This window comes from Eptatretus burgeri, chromosome 15 (genome assembly GCF_056783735.1).
Source record: "Eptatretus burgeri isolate ZD-2024b chromosome 15, Ebu_testis_v1, whole genome shotgun sequence".
NCBI lineage: Eukaryota > Metazoa > Chordata > Myxini > Myxiniformes > Myxinidae > Eptatretus > Eptatretus burgeri.
The window spans coordinates 37415364-37442973 of record NC_140975.1 but is presented as its reverse complement, the minus strand read 5'-3'; the positions used below and the strand labels follow the sequence as shown (position 1 = coordinate 37442973).

General features: G+C 39.6%; 1 protein-coding gene across 1 annotated transcript in view; it reads left to right on the top strand.

The window, feature by feature from the left end:
* Positions 1-27610, top strand: part of LOC147011938 (protein kinase C alpha type-like) — a 334968-nt gene that overhangs the window by 110877 nt on the left and 196481 nt on the right. The window contains exon 3 of the mRNA XM_085857692.1: positions 4851-4933. Within this exon, the coding sequence (XP_085713818.1) occupies positions 4851-4933 (83 nt within the window). The remainder of the gene's footprint in view (positions 1-4850; positions 4934-27610) is intronic.

Sequence of the window (27610 nt, the reverse complement as noted above, 5' to 3'; positions counted from 1 at the left end):
GCAACACGTTTCCATTTCATGTTTTGACAAATAATGTCATGGTGCTTCTTCGAAGACGTACCTGTTTTACAGTAATGTGTGTTACTTTGTGCAACCTTAGTTTCAGTCCGTCATGTGGTTATAGCAGCACAAGATGATGGAAATCGAATCGGGGAGGAAACTTCAATCTGTGTAATCTCTTCTTTCTGAATAATAAGGTTATGATGAGAAACAAGACGTATTATTGTTTTTGGAATGATGCCGTCATCATTGAATGAAGCTGAAGATGGAGTCAATGTAACATGTGGGGACGATATAAAATCCAGGCTCATGGAAGAGCGAGGTGAAGAGGGTACAAGTAAACACACCGACAATGTGGCAGTGGGCCAACGCATGAACGCAACACAGGGATGAATGAACAGGAAGAGGAGAGACAGGGAAGGAAACTGCAAATAGATGGGAAGAGGGAAGGGAAGGTTAATGAGGAGAGAAAAGATCATGTGGAGAGATGGAGGATGACCTGATATGGTGGTGCACTGCCACCTTCCTTGAAGACCTTGAAAGAAAAGTGGGATTGAACAGACTGAGGAAGGAGGCTTCAAAAGCAGGAAAAACATGTAACAAAGGAGGGGAGGTGAGGCAGTAAGCCTGTATTTTTGGAAGCAATGGATAGAATCAACAGAATGTTAATCAAAGTAATGCTCAGTATCATGGGAAGCAAGGAGAAGCTGATGTTTTCAGCATTAACATTCGTTGGAGCAAAACAAAGGGTTAACGCTCCTTTTGCTCTGAAGATGCTTCCCACGGTGGTTATCAATCCTCAACATTATGATTCCATCCGTTATTCTACCTGTCCACTGACGCAAATGGACACTTGCCTTCATGGGCTCTACTCCGGTCCTTCACTTCATATTTGGGAGTTTCACGAGGAGGGGGTTGCTGTACATGTATGGCTTGGAGGGATTGAGGGATGAAAAAGCAGAGGAAGCAAGACCTGAGGAGAGGTGGTAGAAAACTACAAAGCTATCAACTCGTCTGTGATGACAGAGAAGCAGGCTCTGTGCTTATTACCCTGTGCGCAACGTGAAATGTGGGATTATGCAATCGTTCACCCCATCTGTCTGTCCGTCTCCAGATGTTGATCTCCGATTGAGGAACTACTTAATTTCAATTGAAGTTTATATTTTGAATACTGCAGAACAAGAATTGGAACATGATCGGAACATGAACATGCAGTTTAACAGTACTTTGACTCTGAATTTGGCAAATTGTACGGAATCTCATCTTTGCAGATGACTTCACATTGTGCGATGACTCCACATTACTGTGCATGCGCAGAGAGTAAGATAATTATTTTTAAATCAAATAACTAACTAAATACAGCAATGGAGTATCAGGAGGAACAAACAGACAGATGGGGTCATCAGGAGGAACCTGGATAGAATTCGGGTTTTGGCTGCTGCTCCTCTACCCTCAAACCCACCCAGGTGCAGCCGAGTGAACCCCCACAAAAACTCTTTGCAAGATTCACCTCTCCATGTCTGCTTGTCTGGCAGTCAAACAAAATTGAGAACCATTCCAAACAGGAAACTTACTGTTTAATTTGAGGGATGTCATTAACTACACAAACAACATGCACGAAGAACTTGTTTATCGTGTTAAATAAGGCGGTGGCAAAGATAGTGCATCAACAACGGTACACTTCATTACAGCCTTTTTAGTCAGTTCCGAAGGAAGTGACTTATAAAATGGGGGTCCATGTCTGTCGATCCGTCCGTCCGTCCGTCTGTCCACAATCAATCTTTCGAACATTATTCTGCACCCTGTGGTCAGAATGACTTGAAACTCGGAGGGATGATATTGGGGGAGATGCTTCAGAACCTCCCGCAATAAAATTTCAGATTTGTCACCAATTGACTTAGTTAATTAGTGCAATCAATTAATCTTCAAAGTCCTAAAACTCGTAGACTATTCATAGTTTTTGCTTCTGGTTTGGTATAATGGTTCTATGGAACAATGTCTACAGCTGCTTGCCTGAGTGATTTTTCCGAATTTTTGTCCAGGATGAAAGATAATGAGTCTTAATGAGTATGAAGTTCATTTGGACCAATTAATCTTCAAAGTCCTAAAACTCCAAGAGTATTGGTAGTTTTTGCTTTTTGTATGGTATAATGCTTCTATTATATGGACTATGGAACGATGTCTACACCTTATCGCAGCGTTTTTTTTTCTTCTGAATTTTTGCCCAGGAAGAAAGATAATGAGTATGAAGTTCATTTGGGTTGGAATATAAACAATGAATGTTGGTGAATATATCCAATATCGATGAAATCGGAACTGACCAGGGCTCACGGGCCGTATTTTTTTTCTACAGCCTTTAAAACATTTATTTTATTTCCATTGAATGAAATACGTGAACACTGAAGAACACAAATTCCTTGGTGTCACAAATCCCTCCAGTTTTGCAGTTCTTGGACAAGATTTTATACCATTTTACGGCATATTGACCAATCATATTTGCCGCTTGACCAATCAAATTGGTCAATCAATTTGGGGGATAACATTAGAGTGACTAATCAAATTTGGGAAATAATTGAGATTCAGACACAACCACGGCTCGTAGGAAATATAGATCATGTTTGGAAACACGAAGCAGGAGACCCTTGCCATGTCCTTTTGTCAAGACTGTTTGGGGTAAGGTGTTTTACGAACTCTCAATTTCTTCTTTGTTGGAGATGCCAAGGAATCCAAAGGAGAGAGAGACAGAGACAGAGACAGAGACACGAAGTGGGAAAATCAGCACAAAGGAGGGAGCATTACTCCATTTAGCAATGGGCAAAGGCCACATGCATAAGCCATGAGAAATTCATATTTGCCAAGGAAGGACTTTGATGGATGCCAAGTCTGTTGCTGACTTTTAAAGTGAACTTTGATATATGGTTGGCCCAGTTGAGGTCATAGCTAATGGTGAGGCACAGAAGTTTCTTTCTTGGGACTTATCTCTTGGTCCAATTAATTCATAACAAATTATGCGCCAGTTGTTGAACTGCTGCATGTACTGCTTTGGTCTGGGACTGACATATTTTACCTGGACGACCAAAGTTGAGCATAGTTTCACTACTTTAAAGATCCTGGTTGTGGAGAGCTTTGTTCTTGCTCTCTTCGATCCAAACCTGCCCACGTTCATCTTGACAGATGCGTCTGACTACAGATGTTAACTAAGCTGCACCCTGAGATTACTGAGTGCACAGTGGCTTCTGTATATCTCCCACTGTCTCCTGTCAAAAGGAAATACTCGACAGTTGATGAGGAAGCTGTAGCCTGTGTCTGGGCTGTGGGAAGGTTGAGGACATACTGTACCTCTGCAGACGCCATTTCACTCTTTGAAATGTCCGCCAAGCACTGACCACACTGTTAACCACAAAAGGCATCGGTATTGCCGGAATGCGAATGTGGCCGCAGATGGAGAGTCTTGTGCAATCCATTATATCATGCGTGTCGTGTCAACTGAGTAACAAAACCATGAAGACTTTTTCTACTCTGCTTCAGCCAGCTGAACTGCCTGAAGGACCCTGGCACAAGGTGACAATGGGAATTGTTGGACCATTCAAACATGGTGCTGGGGACTGCCGCTATGCCATCACCTGGTTCCCGACCGGGTTTTTACCAAAGGAAATCCCGACCGGGTTTTTACCGAAATTGGCCTGCAAATCATGTCCACTGCCTTCTCTCAGTTCTGTAGAGAGAGGTAGAGAGAACGAGAACTAGAACTCATTCCAGTGTCTACTACCCTCAAGCTAACAGTGCTGTGGAACGGTTTAACAGGGCACTGAAGGGGAGTATACAGAATGTGGAATAAGAAAAGAAACGTTGGAAACCTGCGGTAGCTGAATTTCTGCAGAATCATCGGGCAGCACCACACACCACTACCGGTGTATCGGCATTCGAGTTGCTTCACAAAAGGAAGATGCACACCAAGCTGAACGTTTTTCCGGTCATCGGTGATTCCGAACTGCACCTGAACGTGAGGGACACTGCCATCAAAAGGCAGAGAAAAAGCAAACAGTGCGCCGACCAAAGAAGAGCAAAGATTAGGACATTTAAACAAGGGGATCATGCGCGAGTAAAGAAACTCTTACGTGTGAGTACAAGGACTTCAAAATACACCGACCATAGCTGGATTCAGGAGAAAATTGTGCTGAGAGTTGTGAAAAAAATGGAACGCATCGCACCTGGCCCTCTATCCAGAACTGGCACTAATGCCGACCGAAGAGGGAAATGAAATCGATGAAACAGTCGCCAGTCTGGTGTGAAGTAAAAGGGTTAGAAGACCACCTACCTGGCTGAAAGACTTTGAGAGTTACAATGAAACATTGACAGTTATGGTACTTGGCATAAGTTGAGAACAAGCGAAGTAAATATTCAATGTTCATGTGATCGTTGTTCGTGAAGAAATACAATTCCGTTCCTTACATTTAATATCCTTATCGGTAATTGTAGGAAATGCTCTCCAACATATTGCTAATTAATAAATTCCATACATTGGTGGAGTTAATGTGTTAAGGTACCATGTGATGGATTTTTTGTTACATCAGTTGCTTTCCTTATCATTTCAAAGTTCAATTCTGCGTTTCTGAAATGGCTTCAAGGAAAGGGGAAATGTTGTGTCCTTGTCGTTACATTGACGATGTAAATGCTCATGTGATTTTGGATGTGAGAGGGTGCTCGTACAGAGGGTGGACAATGGAGCGGAGGAGAGAGAGAGAATATGGCGGTGATTGAGTAAAGGCTGTTTATTGCACGCCTGTGGTTCGGATCTGATTTCTTACAAACACTACAATGCTGAGCACATGCTGTCCTTGTTTCCTCAGTTTGTTCATTTGTGGTGCACAAAAGATGCCACGAGTTTGTGACCTTCTGCTGTCCGGGGGCTGACCGAGGACCAGATTCAGACGTGAGTCCACGCTTTTTCAAAGCACCATCACCGGAGGTCACGCCTGTTGCTCCAATCTCCCTTTATTTCTCTTAATAACTCATAGCAGCCTATGTTATGCGGCTCGTATCTTTGTTCGCTCTTCACTCGTACCCATTCATAAATAGTGAAAACGAGCGATGGTTTGTGCACCTTTGTATCAAAGCCAGGTAAAGCCATCCTGCTGCCTTGAATGGATTTATCTTATCCATCAGTTGAGAACTTCAATGAGATTATTAATAACTAGCAGGATCCGCAGAATTCACACAATGTAAGATGCGCCTTCAAGTCTTCAACCCCACCCCCTCACAAACCCCAAGCCATCAACCCCCCCTCCCCCCCCACTCCCAAACCCCAAGTCCTTAACCTCTGCCTCCAAACCCCAATTCCTCCACCTTCTCCTCCCAATCCTAAGGCTTCAAACCTTGAATCCTCTCCCCAAGCCAAGCCTTCAAATCCCCTCACCACAACTCTTCCACCCCCCCATCGAAATTCCTCAGCCCCCCTCCACAGTGTTGTTATTTGGGCAGTGTATAGGGCAGATCGCTGCCTCGACTACTCAAAAAATTAAAAAATATCCTGGGTTTGAAGCAAAAACATCCCCACTACCTCTACACATATATAATACATCGTGGTTATAAAGCTCGGATATATTCCGTTTGTACTGGCCCATAGGCTGATACCCAAAGGACAGAAGCCTAAGGACTGAAGGCTGAGGCCTGTGACTGTTGTGGCCTTCACAAGGCCTGTGATACCTATCAGCTCCAATCCTTCAATATTTGATGATCCTTTTAATAGTCGCTTTGGTCGTTTTACACCGAAGGGAAAATTTATAAGGGAGGGCATGGTGTTTGTGAATATGTCAGCTCTGAAGATGTCTTTGGCTTTGCATATGACCCAAATGGCAGCTATATGATTTTTAAGTTTACAATTGTGGGTGGAGTCAGGCAAGCTATCCAACCAATGGGTGGAAATCAGCAATACACACTCACGAACAGACAAATAACTTTGTTATTATATAGATTATCTGCTCTAATACTTACTACTGCTACTTCAACAGCCCCAATTTTTTTCAACTTATTGGGTAATCACCTAGAAAATGTTTTGCCCCATGTCTTTCGTGAACCAGCTAGCCAGGCTTGACATTCCACCGAAGGTAATTATTGAAGATTTTAAATTTAATTTCTTTCGGGTGCTAGCTATAACCCGCCGACTCTTCACAAAAGACATAGTGAGATGTTTAACATCCACCAGCGACAAGTTCTGACAGAAGGATCCTCCGGCAGAACATCCTTCCGATGGACAGCATAAATATTGATGTCTCACCTTGCATGGGAAACACCGGGGTGACAGTTTAGAGCTTGGTGAAGATTCAAACCCAGGTTAGACAGCTCAAAGGTGAATGCACATACCTGTAAGACATCCTGCCAGGACATTGCTAATTATCTACGGCTCAATTATTTTTCCCATGCCATCCCTACAAATGTAGTATGATTGTACTCCATGCCCAGACAAAAAAATGCTCCAGTTAGAACTATTATATATGAGAGTTGTACTCTCATATAATACAGTAGTCTGCAGAGAATTACTACAGGAAAGAAATGGTATTTTTGCTTGGGGAATTGTTTTAGGATATTAAAGGTTTTGAAAGTCAGCAGCAGAAAAAAAATAAAATTCCCACCAATTTTTGGGCCCTTAAGCATGACATTCATTTGGCAGCAAAACTCTATTATATGCCCTTCTCTGAAAATCTTGATCATTTGTTTACGAGATCTACTGTTTACGGGACTAACCGACTTGCCTTGTAAATTTCCAGACCGAGGAACTACGCCAACCATGTCAAGGTTTTGGATTTATTCCCACGATTAGAATCCATCTGTTGCTGGAGAGCACTTGTCTGATTCTGGGGCAGCTTATGAAATATAGAATTATGTCCTGCCAAGTTACAGTGTGGTGTTGTTTCCATCAATGCAGCGATGATTACTTGATGAGCCATTTGAAGCCCAGTATACTCTGATGATGAGGGTTATTACTTTTCAGGTGTATTGAGAAGGACGGTGTATAAAATGGAAGGTTTCCTTCTACAGTGGTTTAGCTCATCCTGGTAAAACTTTGGAATCCAAGGTAATGGTCATTCTTGCATTTTGTCCATATTTTAAAAAGACAAAATCTAGACTTGTGGGAGAGTGAGGTGAGTAAAAAGGCATCAAACTGCCAATGAGGCACTGGTACTGCATTTGGACACAAACAAGGGAATGTACAAACATGAAAAGAGGAGACATAGAATGAGAGGAAGCTCAACCTTCAAGTAAGAGGTTTGGGTTAGCTGAGGTTTTCTAAATTTTTCCTCAAAGTGAGCATTACATATTTTTAACAAACTGTTAAAAGCTCATACTACCAGGCCAGATGGTCTTGGAGGGGAAATAAATTGATTCCAGGGTGAGCTAGAGTAAGCTATGATGAGCGGCTGAAGGAGACAGAACTTCATACATGAGAAATGATGTGGTTACAAAGGGATTTGATTGAGATGTTTAAGATAATGAAGGGTATAGACAAAATAAGTGCAGAAGAGCTTTTCAGTGGAATAGACAGTGATAGGACCAGAGACCATCGCTTGAGAATAAAGAAGAGGAGAGTTAGGACTGAAATAAGTCAGGGGTCTTTCTTTCAGTCAGAGAGTAGTCAATGCATGGAATGGTCTCGCAAAAAGGTAGTGGCACAGAAAGAGTAGATATCTTTAAATTTGAATTAAAGTGGTACCATGAAGCATTAGAGATGGGTGGGCACAGGTAAAGCACTCATCATAACTCAACAATTTAACAAACCCAAATACATTTACCTGTATTGTGAATATTCAAACTTGTGTAAAATAACAAGTGAACTTAATTTGTAACGGGTTTGAAACATTCTTAACAAAATGGATGCACATCAATACATCCATTGTGTCTCAGTTCATAATGAGCATGTGATTGCAACCATTAAAAAAAACAAGCTCAAATGAGCTAAGATCCTCGTCCTCTTAATGATGTCATCATAAAAACGAATATGATGTCATTGTGATGTATCAGGTTTGCGATAAATTATCTGTGCTAATGCCCGGCTTGATTCCCGCAAACAAAATTCAAACAGCTTGCCGAGTTTCGTAGATAATGGTAGAGGCGATTTCCATTAGCGACGATATTATGACGTCAACTTTTTTCTCGGAAGAATTTTCAAAATCGGAGATGGTTACTGCCTGCGGGTGGGCTATCTGCATATACATGGCAAGTTTCATGAAGATCCGATGAAAACTCTGGGTTGTGAAACAAAAAATGTCAAAAAATAGGAATGACGTCATATAAATTGATATGACGTCATAGTGATGTATCATATGTGCGGTAATTAATCTCTGCTAATGCCCTGTTCGATTCCTGCAAACAGAATTCAAAAAGCTTACCTAGTTGTCGTCATAAAAACGAATATGACGTCATTGTGATGTATCAGGTTTGTGATAAATTATCTGCGCTAATGCCCGGCTTGATTCCCGCAAACAAAATTCAAACAGCTTGCCGAGTTTCAGAGATAATGGTATAGGCGATTTCCATTAGCGGCGATATTATGACGTCAACTTTTTTTTTCTAGGAAGAATTTCCAAATTTGAAGATGGTTACTGCCTATATGTGGGCTTCCTGTATATACATGGCAAGTTTCACGAAGATCTGATGAAAACTCTGGGTTGTGAAACAAAAAATGTCAAAAAATAGGAATGATGTCATAAAAATTGATATGACGTCATAGTGATGTATCATATGTGTGGTAATTCAGCTCTGCTAATGCCCTGTTCGATTCCCGCAAACAGAATTCAAAAAGCTTGCCTCGTTTTGGAGATAATTTTTTAGCCGATTTCCAATAGCGGAGATATTTTGACGTCATAACTTTTTTTCTAGGAGGAATTTTCCAAATCCGAGATAGTTACTGTCTGCGCAGGTTATTTTTACATATATATGCCAAGTTTCAGGAAGTTTCGATGAAATCTGTAGGCTGTGAAACAAAAAAGTCCACAAGAAGAAGATGAAGAACAACAACGTGAGTAAGATTAAAGAGATCCTCCACGAGGATCTAAAAACATACATAATGTAGCTCTATAATGCAGTTAAAATTTCCTTAATCCACAGATTTGCAGATACAAAAACATAAAAAGGGACACGAGGAAAAACACAATCTCATTCAGAAAAAAAACATTCTCAGAGCTTGAGAAACAAGTAAAAAAGACATAAAATGTCATAGCCCCCCCCATTGTTTTAGTAATTTTGTTGTATGGCATTAAAGGGCGAGCCATTTTTATGACTAACTAAAATGGCTGCCAGTCTACCAGTCGGCCATCTTTGATCAGATCACAAAATAAAGTGAGGGACACATGTGTGCCATCATGCACTGTGCTTGTGCCAAGTTTGAACAAAATTGGACCATGCATGTCTGAGAAATGGTTGGAGAAACATTTAAGTAACAAAATGGCCGCCAGTCGGCCATCTTGGATCTGATGTCGATTAAAAAAAATGACGGGCTTATGTAAGCCATCATTGATTATTATCTGTGCTAAGTTTCAACCACATCGGTAAATGCATGTCCGAGAAATGGTTAAGGATGTGTTTGACACTGGATTTTCTTTTTTAGAACTAAAATCGCCGCCAGTGTACCCGCCGGCCCTCTTTGATCAGATCAAAAAATAAAGCAACGTGCACATGTATGCCATTGTGTACAGTGCTTGTGCCAAGTTTGAACAAAATTGGACCATGCATGTCTGAGAAATGGTTGGGGAAACGTTTAAGTAACAAAATGGTCACCAGTCGGCCATGTTGTATCTGATGTCGAAAATTAATGACGTGCTTATGTATACCATCACGTGTTATCTTTTTTGCCAAGTACAAATAAAATCGGTCCATACATGCACAAGATATGGTTGCGGACACACGGACACAAAAATTGAGACCAATCCATAAGCCTCTTTTTCAGACCAAGTCCAAATGGGGCTAATAAACACACAGAGGGAAAGATGAGGGTATTTTCAGCCTCACAATAAGGACACATGGTCAATATGAGAAAACCATGGACAGCCTTGAGACTTCTCAGGTGCTGTGAACAGTGGGCATCCCTGCTTTGGAATCTGCGCTTGCTCTTTGCATAGTGGCTTTGCTGAGCAAGGATCCTCCACAGTGGGAATGAAGATGCAGCATTTCCATGGCAACATCTATTGACATCAAGGATATTTCTCTACATCTATATCTATATCTCCATCTCTATATATATCTATATCTCCATCTATATATATATATATATATATCTGTCTCTGTCTCTGTCTCTGTCTCTCTCTCTCTCTCTCTCTCTCTCTCTCTCTCTCTCTCTCTCTCTCTCTCTCTCTCTCTCTCTCTCTCTCTCTCTCTCTCTCTCTCTCTCTCTCTCTCTCTCTCTCTCTCTCTCTCTCTCTCTCTCTAATCTCTCTCTCTCTCTCTCTCCTCTCTCTCTCTCCCCCCCACTTTGAAAATGTTCAGTTTTCATATTTGCATTTACATGTGGATGCCACATGTATAAATCGCTATTCATTGGCCTGCACTGGCAGAGTTGTGTCGGGGTAAAGGGATGAAGTGACGAATACTCCTTGACTGATGGCCCAGTTGGGTGAGGCATGATTGGTATGGTGATTTTAGGCATGTATATAGGATATAGCTATTATTTTGAGTGTGTTGTGAGAGTGGAAGTCTATAATTACATTTGCCAGAAGAGAGGGTATTGCATTTGGGTCCGTTTGTCTATTTGTTCGTTTGTTTGCTTGTCCATCTGTCTGTCTGTCCGCACATAATGTGCCAACGTAGGCCACAAACGCCACCTGGTGGGAACCAGTATTACATGTTATCTTTCTTCAACCAAGTACCTCCATAAAGTGTAGACAATTAGAATGTGAGCACGTCTATAAATTATGTACTATTAATAATGTCGACACCATGGACTGTTATGCTGTTGAGTGACATTGAGGATAAGCTTTCAACGTCTACAAAATACCCAAATAGCTCAGTCTAGAGAAGTCAACTTTGCTGGGTATGCTAGGGGGAAGAAGAGGATGAGGCAGACCTTATATGTGCTGGATGTATGGGGTAAATGCAGCAATCAAGCTTTCTCTGCCAGAGCTTCAGGAAGCAATGCTGGATAAGGATGTTTGGAGACATCTCATCATGAATAACACCAGAAGTCGGACACGACTTGATGGAAGTAGATATTAAGAACATATGTCTATAAAGTAAGCATTATTGAGAAAGTCAATGCATCTACAAAGTACGTACAATAAAAAAAATGTCTATACGTATTTTACTGATGCATTGAGAAAATGAGTGTGGGAGAGAGAGACAGAGACAGAGACAGACTTTTGGAGTCCTTTTATTACAAAAGTAAAAATATATGTATGTACAATTTACAAATCAGAAAATACCAAGAAAATGAAGAAGAGAGAAAGGATTAAAACGAGTGGCAAAAACAGGAATAGAAAATCAAAAAAATGTTCATTTGAAATAAAAGAAAAGTACAACAGTAAAAATAAAGCAATTATAAAAATTCCAAAATTTTTACATCATTTTAGGAATGATATCAAACAAATAATACCAAATCATTTTCCTGTACCTCGCAAACACCCTCCAAGCGCCATTTTTCCACAAAATCATCAACAATATCCGTGGCTTTGGAAAATTTAAATTCAAGTTTTAACCTTCCAGAAACAAGCGCACTGAGAAATGACATTACATTGCATTGTTGAAGGGGTTTTCCACTTCTCTTCTCCTTTCGAGATAAATATACAGCAAGCTTTGCTATACCAACAAAAAAAACATCGCAGTTCATACTTTTTGCCATGTTGGTTTTTTTCGTTTTTACACCAAAAATAAATCATTGACAATTAAACGTGAAATTCATTTTGAGAGAAACAAAATTTAACCAATGAAATTATGGAATAAGTTTTTCACAGTCAATAAAAAACATGAAATACGTCCTTGTTTACAGGACAAAATGGGCAGCATGCAGATTTGGGACAAGGTTCCTGGCATATGTGTTCTATGGGATGATCCAGTGGGCAAGGTGCCACTGGAGATCTCCCGTTCTTTTGGTGATAGTTTACAATACATTGATTCCCATACAGGTTCAGAGGGAGGACCGGCAAGAAGTAGCCTCTTCCAACGTGACACTCCCTTTGGTAGTGAAACGCGGAGAATTATCTTCAAACATGACTTGTACAGATTCTTGCTGGTGGCAGTATGTAGTTCATTTGTCCCTGTGCTAACGGGGGAAATCTTGGGGAGAACAGTCAAAGAGCAGTCTCGGAAAATAGGGTTCATCAGGATGGACATGAGCGTTTTGAGTCCATAGTAGTCGTAACTGATGAATTTTTTGCACAACTTTTCTCATTATTAGCCCAAGTGTCCTCTTGGATCGAATCTCTGTTTAAGTTGAGATTTCCTCCACAGTCTTCCACCCTACATAAGAGTTTGGCCATAGGTGTCATACTTTGTTGATGCCTACATCATTGAACTGCTGGCACAATTCACGACTCCTGAATATATGAGGAAAGAGAGGGTTAAAATATAGCGGCTCAGCTTCGTACATCCCTGGGAGTATACGTCCACTTTGTGACTCACAGAGAGTCCTTTCCAGGCATTGAGAAGGCTCTAATAAAATAAGGGGAGTACCGATGTATCTGCAACCTTGAGGTGTGTCAGGAATACTTCGAGACCATCGCCGAAACTGTCCGCTTGTTGCAAAATGTGACAGGTTAAGGGGTGGTTTGGCAGGTGTTCAGCATATAGGAGGCGTTTGATGGAGGACAAGCGAAAGGCCATGATGCAGCACTTCACATGAACTAAGTTTTGACCTCCATTGGACGAAGTATGGTATATTACATTTGGCCGCAACCAGTGATGGTCTCCCCCCCAAAAAAAAAATCCACCAATTTTTCTGATTTCTGATTCATACGTGATGTGGCATGAATATTTTCATCACTGATTATATTCCCAACCGTGAGGACAATGTCCCCGAAGGGAACTCCTTCAGGACGCATGCATGCAAATGCACGCTTCCTAGTTAATCCCTTGCATGCCTCACTACAAGAGGGTGCATTCACCATGATGGCGATATTATCACTCCCTTCTTGTCTGGTTCGGAAAAAGAAGGTACCAAACTGAAATAAGTCAAAACTAAAATATATAACAGAAACGCATTATAAGCAAACAGGCTTACAAAGCGTCGTCAAAGTGGGTAGGCCACACCCAGAATGGGCCTGCTCTCAATCTTTCTCTCTCTCGAAGGCAAAGGTGTAGAGAAGTGAAGAGAAAGACGTCAAAAACACATGGGTATAGAAAAAGATGGGGGGAGGAGGGATGGGAGGTGGCAGGAGGGGGAAAAAACACACTGACAACTCACCACAGCACAGAACAGCTGCACAGAGCCACCATGACACCACACCAGAAAAATGAATTGCCACCAGGGGGCGAGAGAGACAGAGAGACGGGGAGAGAGAGACAGACAGAGACAGACAGAGACAGAGACAGGAACAGAGAGATGTTGGCGGGGGTCTAGCACATACTGACAGAAATTACATAATATCTGGAATTTGACTGACCCACTCATAAGCAGAATAAAGTATTTTTCAGTCCACTCATTTCAACAATAATAATTGTGCATTTCAACAACAATAATAATTCAACAATAATAATTTCAACTTGTGATTAAATGTATCGAAGCCAAAGGTTGACTAGATATTTGAATTGAATCTGATGAATTCCCCCAAAAAATCCAAATTAAAAAAATTACTTTCAAGATATAAATATGTCGTTTATATGAGATTGATAACCTCTATTATAAATAATTCACATAACTCTTTAAAATCAATAAAATTTTATCTATCTGCAACTTTAAGGAAATCACCCAAGCAAGTAAACAATAATTCAGCCGAGACAAGATCAGAGTAGAATATAATGAAAGAAGTATTATTTTTGAGAAAAAAAATCTTTAATTAATTGATAATGCCAGCACTTCGAGAAATTTTCTTTCATAAATTATTCATACTAGCAGAGTACCTACCCGATGGGTAATCTTGTTCCAAGAATGCAACACATTCTTCTGATTTTGATGCAGTCAATAAACTTTGGTACATCACAGGTGATGAATGTTGTGGTCAAGTTTCATCAAAATCGTGTGTGCAGTTTCCAAGAAGAGAGGAAATACCTATTTTGAGGGGTAAAACCCACTCCCCCCCCCCACCTGCGAGACCCTCTTAACGTGCGCATATTTTGATGTGGTCGATATACTTTGGTCCATCACAAGTGATGAATGTTGTGGTCAAGTTTCATTGAAATATTATGCGTAGTTTTGGAGGAGAAAGCAAAAACCTATTCTTTTTAGGGGGGTGGGGTCAACACTCCACCCCTTGTCGACCCCCTAATAAGTGAAGATTTTGTTGTAGTCGATACACTTTGGTACATCACAGGTGATGAAGGTTGTGGTTAAGTTCCATTGAAATCTTGTGTTTGGTTCAAGCGATAATGACTGAAGTGTTTACGGACTGACTGACTCACCTACGTTTACTGCTCGATCACATAAGCTCATCTGACTAAAGTCTAGGTGAGCTAAAAATGGGTCCCAGAAGCATGGAAAATGTATTACTAAAAACCATGTAGTTGATTTTATTTAAATTCAGTGAGAGTTTATCAGCCGTTATCCAATCCAAAACATGTTTTAGTTAAACATTTACGGTTTCAACTAGAATGTGTGGATCTGCATGAGAAAATAAGAGATTTGAGTTATCAGCAAACAAAATGAAAGACAACATCTGAGGATTTATTAAAATCATTAATATAAATTATGAATAACGGCCCTAATATGGAGCCATTCGAGATATGATCAGTTTCTGGCTTGATTCATAATTATTTAAAACAACAAACTGTTTTCTATTTGTAAGGTAATTCTCAAAGTACTCCAAATCCTTTATTCTAATTCCATAGAATGATAATTTATGCAAAATAACTTGATGGTCGATGGTATCAAATGCCTTGGAGAAGTTAACGAAAATCCTGACTGTGTGGGAATGATTTTATTATCAATGGTATATATGACCTTATCAATGAATGTTTATAAAGTATGAGTGTTTCTCCTGAAAACCAAAATTGTGAATTAGAGTATTAGATTCATTCAGAAAATTATTCACTCGAATATATAGAATTTTTGCAAGAATTTTAGAGAAGGTTGTTAAGAAGTAAATTGAGTGGTAATTGCAAACCTCTTGAGAGTCTCCGTTTTTAAAAAAACAGGAACAATTTTAGAGATTTTTCATTTTCGAGGTACAACTCCAGAGGCATACGATAAATTGAATATATGTGTCAAAGGAACTCTAATTTTAGGAAGTATATTTTAACCAATATCTTGGATAATTCCAGCAATCTGTGTGTGTGTGTGTGTGTGTGTGTGTGTGTGTGTGTGTGTGTGTGTGTGTGTGTGTGTGTGTGTGTGTGTGTGTGTGACTGCTGTTTCTCGATGACCTCTGGTCCGATCTAATTGAAACTTGCCAGGTATATTACTGGGGACCTGAGTATGTGCCTTTTCAAGGTTTGATATTAATCGGACAGGTGGTTCCTAAGTTATGGCCATTTATTTACCAAACCAATGACAGGACATGTTGCTGCGTAGGCGTGGCCGATGGGAAAAGGGTGCCATTTAGTTACCAATGACAGGACACGTTGCTGCGTAGGCGTGGCCGTTGGGGAAGAGATCCTAAGTTATCAATGACAGGACACGTTGCTTGGCGTTTTGAACCCACAGTATCTATCTTCTATCTATAATTCCAGCAATCTCTGTTTGTTTGCCTTTTCAAGGTTTGAAATTAATCGGACATGTGGTTCCCAAGTTATGGCCAAGTTAGAGCGTGTTCCCCTTTATGGGTTACAACGTACGGACTTCCGGATAGTGATGACTTACTGTATTCTAATAATTTCTCGATTTCTTATGCGCATTTATAGATAAACACAATGCCCCAATCCAGTTATCATTACGACAGCGAAGGAACGGCCTGTGTGTTTGTTTGAAAGTTTTTTTTTTTGCACGTACGGCCATGCATGTACGGGCATGCGAGAGTGAAGGAACGGCCTGTGTGGTTGTTGTTTCTGGCACGCGGTTTGAAAGTTTTTTTTTTCCACTTACGGCCTCGCACGTACGGGCACGCACATACGGGCACACACTAGTATTATTAATTTTCCATCATGACTTGCACTCTTTTTAATTTTAAAATTACTTACAATATCCATAATTTCTGCTGCATGAGTTGGGAAAAGAAATAATGAATTAGCATTCGGATTTATTTATTTTAATCAATAAAGCTTCTGTCTGTAATGGGAATATACACCTGGCTTAATTATGTCCAATATCCACAAAATAATAATTAAAATATTCAACCATTGCACTTTTGTCCTCAACTTGAACTTTATTTTTCTTAAGTTGTCTCACTAGAGTATCTTTGTTACTCTTATTTGTAACGCCATTTATAATTTTCAAAGTGGCTTTAATATCATTTTCTTCTCATTTATCTTCCTCAATAAATAATCTCTCTTTACAGTTCTTAAAAGATTTGAAATACATTTTTATAATTAGTGTATTTAAGCCAGGTTTGTTCAGCGGGATTAGACTTATACTTATAACTATCCAAAATCCCGTCACAGACGGATTCCGTTCCATGAGCCCAATATGACAACCAGTGGCGGCTCTTGTAAGAGCTGGATCCTAGTCGATGTACTCCATGGCCTTACCTAATGAGGCCTACAAAACGTCCTTGTACACGACATTTTTGGTGTACACTACTCCTTGTGAAGAAGTCCCCTGATTTGTGCATGTGTCTACTTTGACGTACACTGTGTCAAAACTTCTCAGGTCACAGTACCGAGAAAAACGTGACACGACCGCTAGGAGGAGCACAAAATTGGTCCTTCAGTTTTAATATATAGATACAAATTATTTTTCTTATTTATTGCTCTCAGTAAGGATTTGGTGATCCATGGAGATTTTGGAATCTTGTTATAGCAAGCATGACACTCGGTAGAGCACAAAGTCTAGCCTCGCATGCTCATTTTGAACAAAAATAATGGTCATCGTTAACTGAACATACTACTATTATGGCCCATATACCTGTAAAATTCATTCAACCCCTATTATCTCACATACATTGCCATTATCCATAGGTTTATTGATTATTGATAAATTATTAGGATATTTATGAACTACTTTTGTGCACATTAAGGCTAGATTGTGCCAATGAAGGTGAATATGAAAAAGTTTCAAGCTATATTCCCCATGGCAAGTCGATCATATATATGAAGTTTTGCATCAATCTGTTAGCGGTTCTGGAGAAGAAGATTTTTTTTAAAGTTTTTCTTTTCAATCCAATATGGCCACCAGACCACATGCCCGATGATGTCATAAATTTAATTTTTCACACATCGGGTTGTAGATCAGATATATGAAGTTTCAGATTTTTTGGAATAAGGATTTCGATTCAACCAATTATGGCTGGAATACCACTTCATGAATGACGTCATTGTCATAACCCTACATAATCCATGGGGAGTTTATGGCATATGTCAAGTTTCCATTTGTTTCATTGAGCAGTTTCAGAGAAGATGTCCAATTTTTTTCCTTTCATCCAATATGGCTGCCATAGCACATGCCTTATGATTTCAGAACTATCAATAAAATATTTTCCATAGGGAGTCCCTCCTATATTTAAAGTTTCACACCGATCAAACAAATGGTTGCACAGAAAAACATTTTAAAAGAAAAAATATATATAGATGCAGATAGATAGACAGACATACAGACAGACAGACAGGGGTGTTGCAATAGTTTCGCATCCCCTTTGGGGCAGGATTAAAAAAACTCAAAAACACTAAAAAGAGCAATTAGAGATTGCAGACCCTTGCCAGGACTTCTTTTGTGTGGTGTATTTTGTGTGACGTTTGTGTACTGGTGTGTTACGTAATTAATGAAACATAATTAGAACCTCGAATTTATAACTGCTGGCAGTGATGACCAGATAACAAGATGTCCCACTTTGATGCAACCCCCACTTTGATCGGACACCTGACCCTGACCCATGACTTAAAAAAAATTATTATTCATTATTTTAAAATTGAATTTGGAATAGAATTAAAATAAATTCAATTGAAATCAAATGGAAATCCAAATAGGTACAGTCCTGCATTGGAGTAATTAGAAAGAGCCCAAACAAGCAAAAGGCAAAGAAGTAATCAGGAGGAACCTGCATAGGATTTGGGTTTCAGCTGCTGCTCCTCTACCCTCAAACCCATCCAGGTGCAGCCAAGTGAGCCATATTCACAAAATACTTAAAAAGAGCCCAGATCAAAAAATCAAATAATTCTGACTGCCAGACCATGCATCTGATTAGATTGAAATTTAAAACATATATTCCGCATCGCTATTCGATCATGATTGTGAAATTTCATGTCAATCTATGAATCAGTTCAAAAGAAAGAATTTTTTAAAAAGATTTTTGCTCAATCCAATATCACTGCCAGACCATGTGACCTATCAATTATTCATGAATACTCTGGTATTCCCAATGCTTGGGGAACATGTTTTTGAAGTTTCTCCTCAATCTGTCTCGCTATTCTGGAGAAGAATTTTTTTTTATAGGTTTTAGCATAAATCCAATATGGCTGTCAAACCATGTGACTTATGATGTCTTAGGTGTAAACGTTTTCTTCTTCAAGGATAGGTGATCATACCTATAAAGTTTCACCCCGATCTGCTCAGCCGTTTCAGAGAAGAAGATTTTTGAAGTGTTTTTTTTTAAACAATATGGCTACCAAACCACAAGGCCGATGACATCATTAATCTTTCTGTGGACGAATTTATCCCGAGATGACCCTAAAAAATTTTCATACTGATTGGATGTAGCGTTCTACATATGCAATTATGATGTCATCATGAAGGCACCTATGACGTCATAAAAATCACACCTATTCAGCAAATGGAGTACTTGCTATGTGCCAAGTTTCAATTTTTTTCCTTGATGCAGTTTTGGAGATATAGAAGTTCAAAGTTTTTCCTTTTTCCAACATGGCTGCCAGACCATCTGACCTGTGATTTTATAATTATCATTAAAACATATTCATGAGGAGTTCCTCCTATGGTCAAAATTTTGTGTCAATCCGACAAGCAGTTGCAGAGAAAAACACTCACGTTCTTTGCAGACAAACAAACACACAAACAAGAAAAAGACGTCGTGCAGATCATGATACTTGCAAGATCCACTCCCCTCTCCAAAGGTTCCATGGACACATCAAATCGTCCATTTTGTTGAGATTAAAATTGACAATCTTAATCAAAGCTCAGGTCAATCAGATGAAAATTGATTATTTTTCAGATTGAAATTGATGTTTTTAGAGGTTTGACCTTGAGTTGACCTTTGACATTTTGACCTCAAAATCAATAGGCTTCCGAGGTGAGACTACTTCTACAACTTGGTAAAGTTTCGTGAAGATCGGTTTAAAATTGTGACCTGTAGGTGACAGACAGATAGACAGACAGACAAACAAGAAGACGCCATGCAGAGCACGATACTTGCAAAATCCATGAAACAAATTTTACCTCAAAAAGAATTGGTGGTTGGATTCAATGACCAAATATGCAAATCCTCTTCAAATTTCAAGTGAATTGGATGAAAATTGTCAATTTTAGAAATTTGGCCGATGTTGACCTTTTGGCCAATGTGGACCTCCAAAATAATTTGTGGTTTAATTCAGTGACCTGAAATATAAATCTTCTTGAAATTTCAAGTCAATCATATGAAAATTAAGGATTTTAGAAATCTCACCTAAGTTGTTGACCTTTGGCCAATGTTGACCTTTTGGTCGATGTTGACCTCAAACATAATTGGCTGGTTGAATTCAGTGACCTGAAATATAAATCCTCTTCAAATTTCAAGTCAATCGGATGAAAATTGACAATTTTAGAAATTCGGCCTATGTTGACCTTTAGGCCTATGTGGAGCTCAAAAATAATTGGTGGTTGAATTCAGTGACCTGAAATATATATCCTCTTCAAATTTCAATTCAATTGGATGAAAATTGAGGATTTTAGAAATGCAACCTTAGTTGTTGACTTTGGGCCTATGTTGACCTTTTGGTCTATGTTGACCTGAAAAATAATTGGCTCATTGAATTCAGTGACCTTATATATAGATCCTCTTCAAATTTCAAGTCAATCGAATGAAAATTGAAGATTTTAGAAATCTCACTTAAGTTATTGACCTTTCGCCTTTGTTGACCTAGAGATCTCACTTAAGTTGTTGACCTTTTGCCTTTGTTGACCTTTTGACCTCAAAAACAATGGGCATCTTCCTTATGACAAACTCTACCATGTGGTGAAGTTTCGTGAAGATCGGTTTAAAATTGTGACCTGTAGTCGACAAACAGACAGACAGAATAACAAAATCGACTGACAAATAAATATACTTGAAAAATCTTCACTTTTGCAAATAACTAACAGACAAACAGACAAACAGACCCAAATGCAATGCCCTCTCCTCTGGCGTGGGTAACAACACAACAAATTTATACTTTCACTCTCCGCCACTTGCTTTACCTTAAACACATAGCGTTTGTAATAAATATATAGACCTTGCATTCAAACAACCTCCTTCTGAACGATCTTCATCGCTGCATCAGTGTGTCATTTTTTAAGACTTGTGCAAGAGTGTGGGCTGGGGAAAAGGTAGGATGAACCTGCATGAATGAAGGAATGCCATTTTGATGGCCTCCACTTCCTTGTCCTGCTGGCTTGAATTCACATGCAGCAAGGAGGCTTCCGATGCTGTCAATTCCTGTAAAGCCACCACTTATCCACCAACCATTTTCCAGAATAATTGTCCGACCAACAAGCTGGACATGAAAGGCTTAACCCAATGATCAACTATGGTACCCAGTGAAACATTTCGTAAATAGGAAATGAAAAGTTGTGAAGTTTCTAATTTTTAGTGAATATTATTAGCTGTTCCTGGATTCAAAAGAAGCAATGAAAATGTAATAACATTAAGCAGACTTAGACTTGGCCTGTTTATTCATTTGAATAATTCACTCATGATGCCGGGATCCCAGGTTCAAATCGCATATACTGTGTTGACACATTCATTGTCTATGTCCTGGAATTATTGTCCTTGTGCGATTTAGGTACAAGTTCATCCAGGAAGCTTAGATCACTGCTTAAAAAAAAAGGATATTAGAACTCTTTAGTAATGCATCACAAATTTTATTTATTTATTTATTTTTGTATACATAGTCAAGGCTTGTGCAAGAGCTAGAACACGGAACGGACAGGACGCAACATAAGAAAAGGAACAGTATGAGAAGGGGGAAATGCCAACTGCAGGGTGGAGGGAGAAAATAAATGGAGACTGACAAAGAAGGGATGCAGCTGACGATGAGGGTAAGGGGAGAAAGCAAGGGGTCCCTCCAATGTTGAAAGTTTCATATCAATCGGACAAGCAGTCACAGAGAAAAAAATTTTAAAGTGAAAATATATGGACGTGGGCATGCACAGACAGATGGGTGTTGCAATCGTCTCGCAACCCCTTCGGCAGGACTAATTTGAGTATTGAAATGTCTGCAAAGGGATGATTTCATCATAAATGTGAATTTATAGAGTATTTCCATAAACTTATCGAAAGATTTATTATTATGTTGCCTAATTAAGACTTCACACCAATGAATTACACTTCGAATCTACTAAGCAGTTGCAATGAATCCTGACCATTTTTAATTTTTCTTTTTTTTAAGTTATCTACTAATATCTCTGGAAGTTAACTAACGAGTTAATTTTCTATAAGTCGGTTTCAGGTGATAGATTAAATCAGGTAATTGGACAAAGATTGGAAAATGGTCCATAATGTCGAAGACAATTCCTACTTCTGGAAATGGATAAACATTCGTCAAAATATTATCAATGAATGTGGCTGTTTGGTCAGCTAATACTGTGGGTCGGAGTATAATCGGAATAAATAAAGTCGCCAATATTATATCCAATAAAACTTGATTAAAGGAGTTTTGGCTACAAAGAAGAAAGTCAATATTAAAATCACCCATCAAACAGTAGTGTTTTTCTTTGAATATGGGATTTGATAATGGAGCTTGAAATTCTTGTAAGAATTAATTTTGATTGGACCCTGGTGGTCTATAAATAACACTGATCAAAATTCCTTTTTACTCTGATTAATAATTTCAATAGAAATCATTTCCAGTACAGGAGTCATACAATTTAAGTGACAATGAATATTAAAATCATAATTCAAGGAAACAAATAATGCAACTCCTCTTCCTCTTCTAGTTTGTCTATAATTTGTTACAAATTCAAAACCTGGCAATGAGAAAAGAGAACACGGTTTATCACTGAGCCATGTCTCCAAGAATTAGGTTGATTTAGCTTCACAGTTCATGTTGATTTTTTTTTTCAACGAGCAAGAACAAATTCCCAAATGTTTTTTTTTTTACTAATACCTCTTACGATAACACATAATAAAGAGTAAACATTTCGTTCATGGGATTTAAATTTTTCAGAGAATTGATTCCCAGTTTAATATTGCATGGATGTATTTGGTGCTGAATCATTCATCTCAAAATAATATTCTAATTCAGCCTGATTATAATTATTAAAAGATACAGCTATTTCATCATCAAATTTATGATTCTCAATTGACATTATGTTATCAATATTATCCAAGGATCAATAAATGTAACTCATCAGCTTCCAAAGAAATGAAAGGAAAGATGTCAACAATTTTCAAATGAAAGGAAAGATGTCAAAGATGTCAACAGCCATTGAGATGACAAGTGGGCATCTGCATTTTGAGATAGATTTGATATACAACTAGATTATAGGCAGAGATTATTCCTGAAACATTAAGAGTTAAGACAACTAGAAACACCCAAGGTGGGGCAAATATATTTTGTGCAGTGGATAGTTATCCCACCCCCAACCCCCTTCCTCTCCAGAAGGGGTCAGTACACCACTCGCACTGTGCCATGTGTATAGGTGAAGATCATGTTGTCTTCCCACCTTCGTAGGAAAGGGTGGGAATTATTTTGTGCTCATGACCTGGCACTGGTTGTCCCCAGCAAATTAATCTAGCTACACTGTCTCCTCAAAAACACAAAAATAGCACTTCCACAGCACTATATAAAACACTGCTCCAAGTGGTTCTTCCACTAACCTCAGTCATGCTTTTTCTTCTTCTCATACTGGACATCAGAAATGTGGGAATTAGCTCATGAAGACACTCCTGCCACTGCAAATATGACTTTTTCCATTTTTGGTCAAAGTAAATTGAGTATTAGCTTTCCAACACCACCATTTTGATTATCATATGACACCGGGAATCCTTTCAAATATAGCGTTATGGACTGACAGACACGTTCAGCTCTTTTATGATACAGATGAAGACAATACATCACTTCCCTATGTAATGCTTCTCTTATAACATTAATCGTTTACCATCTTAATTTCAAAAATAAAAGTTTTTTTGTAACAGTAATAAGGTAGGGACACTGAATACATGTTTCATAAATTTGGGGCAAGTTGGATAGCTTGCAGGTATGTGCACTCACCTATGCGCTGTCTAGTTTGCATTTGAATTAAAACTCAGCTGTAAACTTTCACAGCTCGGTGTTTTGTGTTAAAGCATCAAGGTATGCACCATCGATCGGTAGGAGTTTTAGCCAAGGACTCATCTTCCAGAACTGGTTGTTGGTGAATGTTAAATATCCAGGGGGGCCTTTCTCTCAGAGTAGGTGAGTTATCGCCTTCACCCTGTACAAAATACAAATTCCTGCCCTAAATGACTGCTAGGGAAGGCAACGACAAACCAACCGGTATAACCTTTGCTGAAAGACCTCTTCAGCAGCGCTCACAAAGTTTGATTATTTTATTCACAGCTGTAATAGTATTTGAAAGTTAAAGTGACAGCATTTTATGAAGTTTGAGAACATTTATTAAGTTAAAGAAAAGAGAGGGAAAGAGAGATGTAAGACAAGGATGTTGTAATGTGATTGAGACCTTGTTTATAAACCTCGAAGTCAGCCAAGAAGGGACAAAGATGTATAAAACTGGAAAGCATCTGAAAATGCAAAGGCTATCCATGTCCAATTTGTATTCAGACTTATTCCCATTCTGTAGGCTAAACATGACGAAAACAGATTAAAAAACAAACAAAAATATTGACGATTTTAGGTGACCTTGACCTTTTGACCTCAAAAGTCACGATCAGATGTCCCCTCCTTCCTTTGAAGATATCTAACACCTGGCACACAATTTGGGATAAAGAGCATTAACTAGTCACAGCATCGGATGTGAGCCTTTTATGCAGTTATACCACACAAGTGCAGTCTATAAGCCATCCTGGTGATCCCCCGTCAGCACATGCATGGAAGGAAGGAACTTCATTATGTGCGTTAAAATGAAATACACAACTTATTAACTTCAGCTGTCTTTTAAGATACCACACTTTTTTATGTTTTCCTTTTATAAAGATAAGTCGTGATATAATTGACAAAGTTGAAATCATCCAAGTCAACTGACATATTTCAATCATCCCAAAATCTTTTGAATGGGTCAGGATGTGCATGGGGTTAATGACCAGGGACCAAGTTTCCTTGACTCAGCATGAATGTTCATGGTTTGAAAAAAGTTGTTTCGAACATTCGTAAGACTGGTGCTTTCCACATGGACATGGTGTGCTATCTGAAGAGCGGATGCTCCCTTTAACCTTAGTGGCAAACGGTATACGACCTGGTGGCTGTGAGCGCTGGCACACTGCACATGGACACACGTACACAGTATATATCGTCATTGACCGAACCATGCACGCCCATGACTGAAAACTATTTACCACTTACTTTAAACCCTGCTTTTTAATTCAATGTTTATTCAACGATTATTTTCCAAACATTGTCAACATGCCATTATAAACTCAAGTCACAATTCCCCAGACAGCAAGTCCCAAGTCCGAGTCTCGAGTTAATTTCATCAAGTCGCAAAATTTATATAAACGTCATGCACACATGCACACCACATTGCCTCCAATGCCAGATGGCTTCCGTGGGCACACTGGTATATTATAAACCGACTGCAATCCCACCTCCTGTTTTTTTGTGTAGCGGGGCAGAGACAATGTGTTGCGTGGTAGACGATCATTGTTGCACATCCTCATGGTCCATGCAGTCTCGGCTGTTGTGAGACACGATCTGTGCCTTGCAGCCTCACCAATCCAGTGTGTACGGATTACCCGCATTTGGTTTCATGGTCACAAATCAATGAATGTGTGGTGTGTTGTCCTGACGAGCCTCCTAAAATGGTAAAACCATGGTCGACGGTTCCACTGTCCTTTGTTTGTGACCTTGAAATATCGGTTGAAAGACCGTGAGCATATATACGAGTTTGGTCACCCAATCAAGATTGGGTTATTTCGGCTTGATTACACAATTAAGAAGACTGATGTTTAAAACTGGAGCGAAAGTTAACCTGGGAGTGCACCACAACAATTTTCGCCGAAATGGCCTCATTTCCTTGTTTGATGTCGGTTTCTCCTCAGTCTCATGTTGTCGAGCAGTCTCTTGTCTGTCTTTATTCTTATGAAATCTCCTTGCACATTTCTCCTCAATCTCATCGATGTGAGCAGTCTGTTGTCTCGATTTTGTTGGCATGTTTTTCCACGTTTGTTCTCAGTCTCATGATGGTGAAGCATCTGATCACTCTGAAGTCTTGCTGTTTCTTCAATGCATGCTTTCTTTGTTTGCTTGAATGGTATCTGCCAAGTACAGTTCTCTTCTTTTGGCATTGTTTCTGCAAAAGAATTGAAGACAACAAAGATATATATATATATATATATATATATATATATATATATATATATATATATATATATATATATTTCTTCTTCTTCTTCTTCTTCTTCTTCTTTCGGCTGCTCACGTTAGGGGTCGCCACAGCGGATCATCCGTTATGATCCGCATAATGATTTGGCACAGGTTTTATGCCGGATGTCCTTCCTGATGCAACCCTGGTCGCATCTTTCGACACAGGGATAAGGATTGGGTTTCGCCATGATTCTGGGCTACCCTACACCCTCTCATAGCGTGGCCCAGTGCAGAGCTCCCGTCCTCAAGCGATCCTCCAACTCAAGCCTCCGATTAGCCGGATTACAGGCGCACGCCACTACGCCCGGTTTCATACATATATATATATATATATATATATATATATATATATATATATATATATATATATATATATATATATATATATATATATACATACATACATATATATATATATTGTTGCGGATTCATGCCCGCCGGCGTGCTGACGGCCACGTAACTCGAATCGCGGCAAGTCGCCCACCGGACGGACAATCCAGTCGTGACCCTCTCGGACTAACGCCGGGAACCAGTCACGGGTGGACCTTTCGGTCTCACCGCGATCGAGCCAATCAGCCCCCGCGTGGGATAGGGTTGCTCGCCAAATTCGACCTACCTAAGTACCCACACGGAGGGTAGACCGGGCGATCGCACCTCGCCGCAGGTCGACTTCGGACACGGGCCACTTAAGCGACCCGTTCCGTACTATCGGGATAACCGAGTGGTGTTATCGTCGGCCTCGACGGTTCGATTAATTACACTGAACAACAAATTTCAAAAATTTTTTTTTACTGGAGATGTGTAAACTGATTAAGACTAATTTGGGTACGCTGATTTCAAAAATCATAACCGTTTTGCTGTATCACGTCAGGATTTTCAGGAACAGAAATATTCCCATTGCCTCGAAGTCAGGATTTCAATGAAATTTACATATGTCTTTAACATGTCTATTTCGTACAATTGTTGTTAACTTGTGTTATATTTCTTTCTTTCAGATAAAGATGAGTAGGCGTTCCTGTACCAATCATCCTGACAACTTCTGTTATGTCTGTGGTCGGTATACCAAAAAAGATCAACAGCGAAGTATATCTACAGCAGTGAAAATGAAGGCCGCCTACTTTCACTACTTCGGGTGAAAGGTGGGGGACCGAGAACAGAGCTGGGCACCACACATCTGCTGCACAAGCTGTCACACAACCTTGACTCAGTGGTTGGTGGGCAAGCGCGCGAGCATGCCATTTGCGGTGCCCATGATATGGCGTGAGCCGCAGAATCATCATGATGATTGTTATTTCTGCTGCACAAGCATCGCCAGCTTCAACAAGAAGAATAAAGGTCACATCAAGTACGCTGACTGCGTCTCTGCTCGTAAACCTGTGCCTCATGATGACGAGAACCCCGTTCCAACACCTCCAGCTGATCAGAACATAGCTGTAAGCAGTGGTGAAGAGGATGGTGATGATGAACCTTTTGAACCCGACACTCAAGAATCACACCTTCTGAACCAGGGAGACTTAAATGATCTTGTAAGAGATCTCTCGCTGTCAAAGGTGAAGGCAGAGCTGCTTGGATCAAGGCTGCAGCAGTGGAATCTACTTGAACCTAACACCAAGATATCCTTGTTCAGAGCACGTCACAGAGACATGGCTGAGTTCTTTGAGATGGAAGACACGAT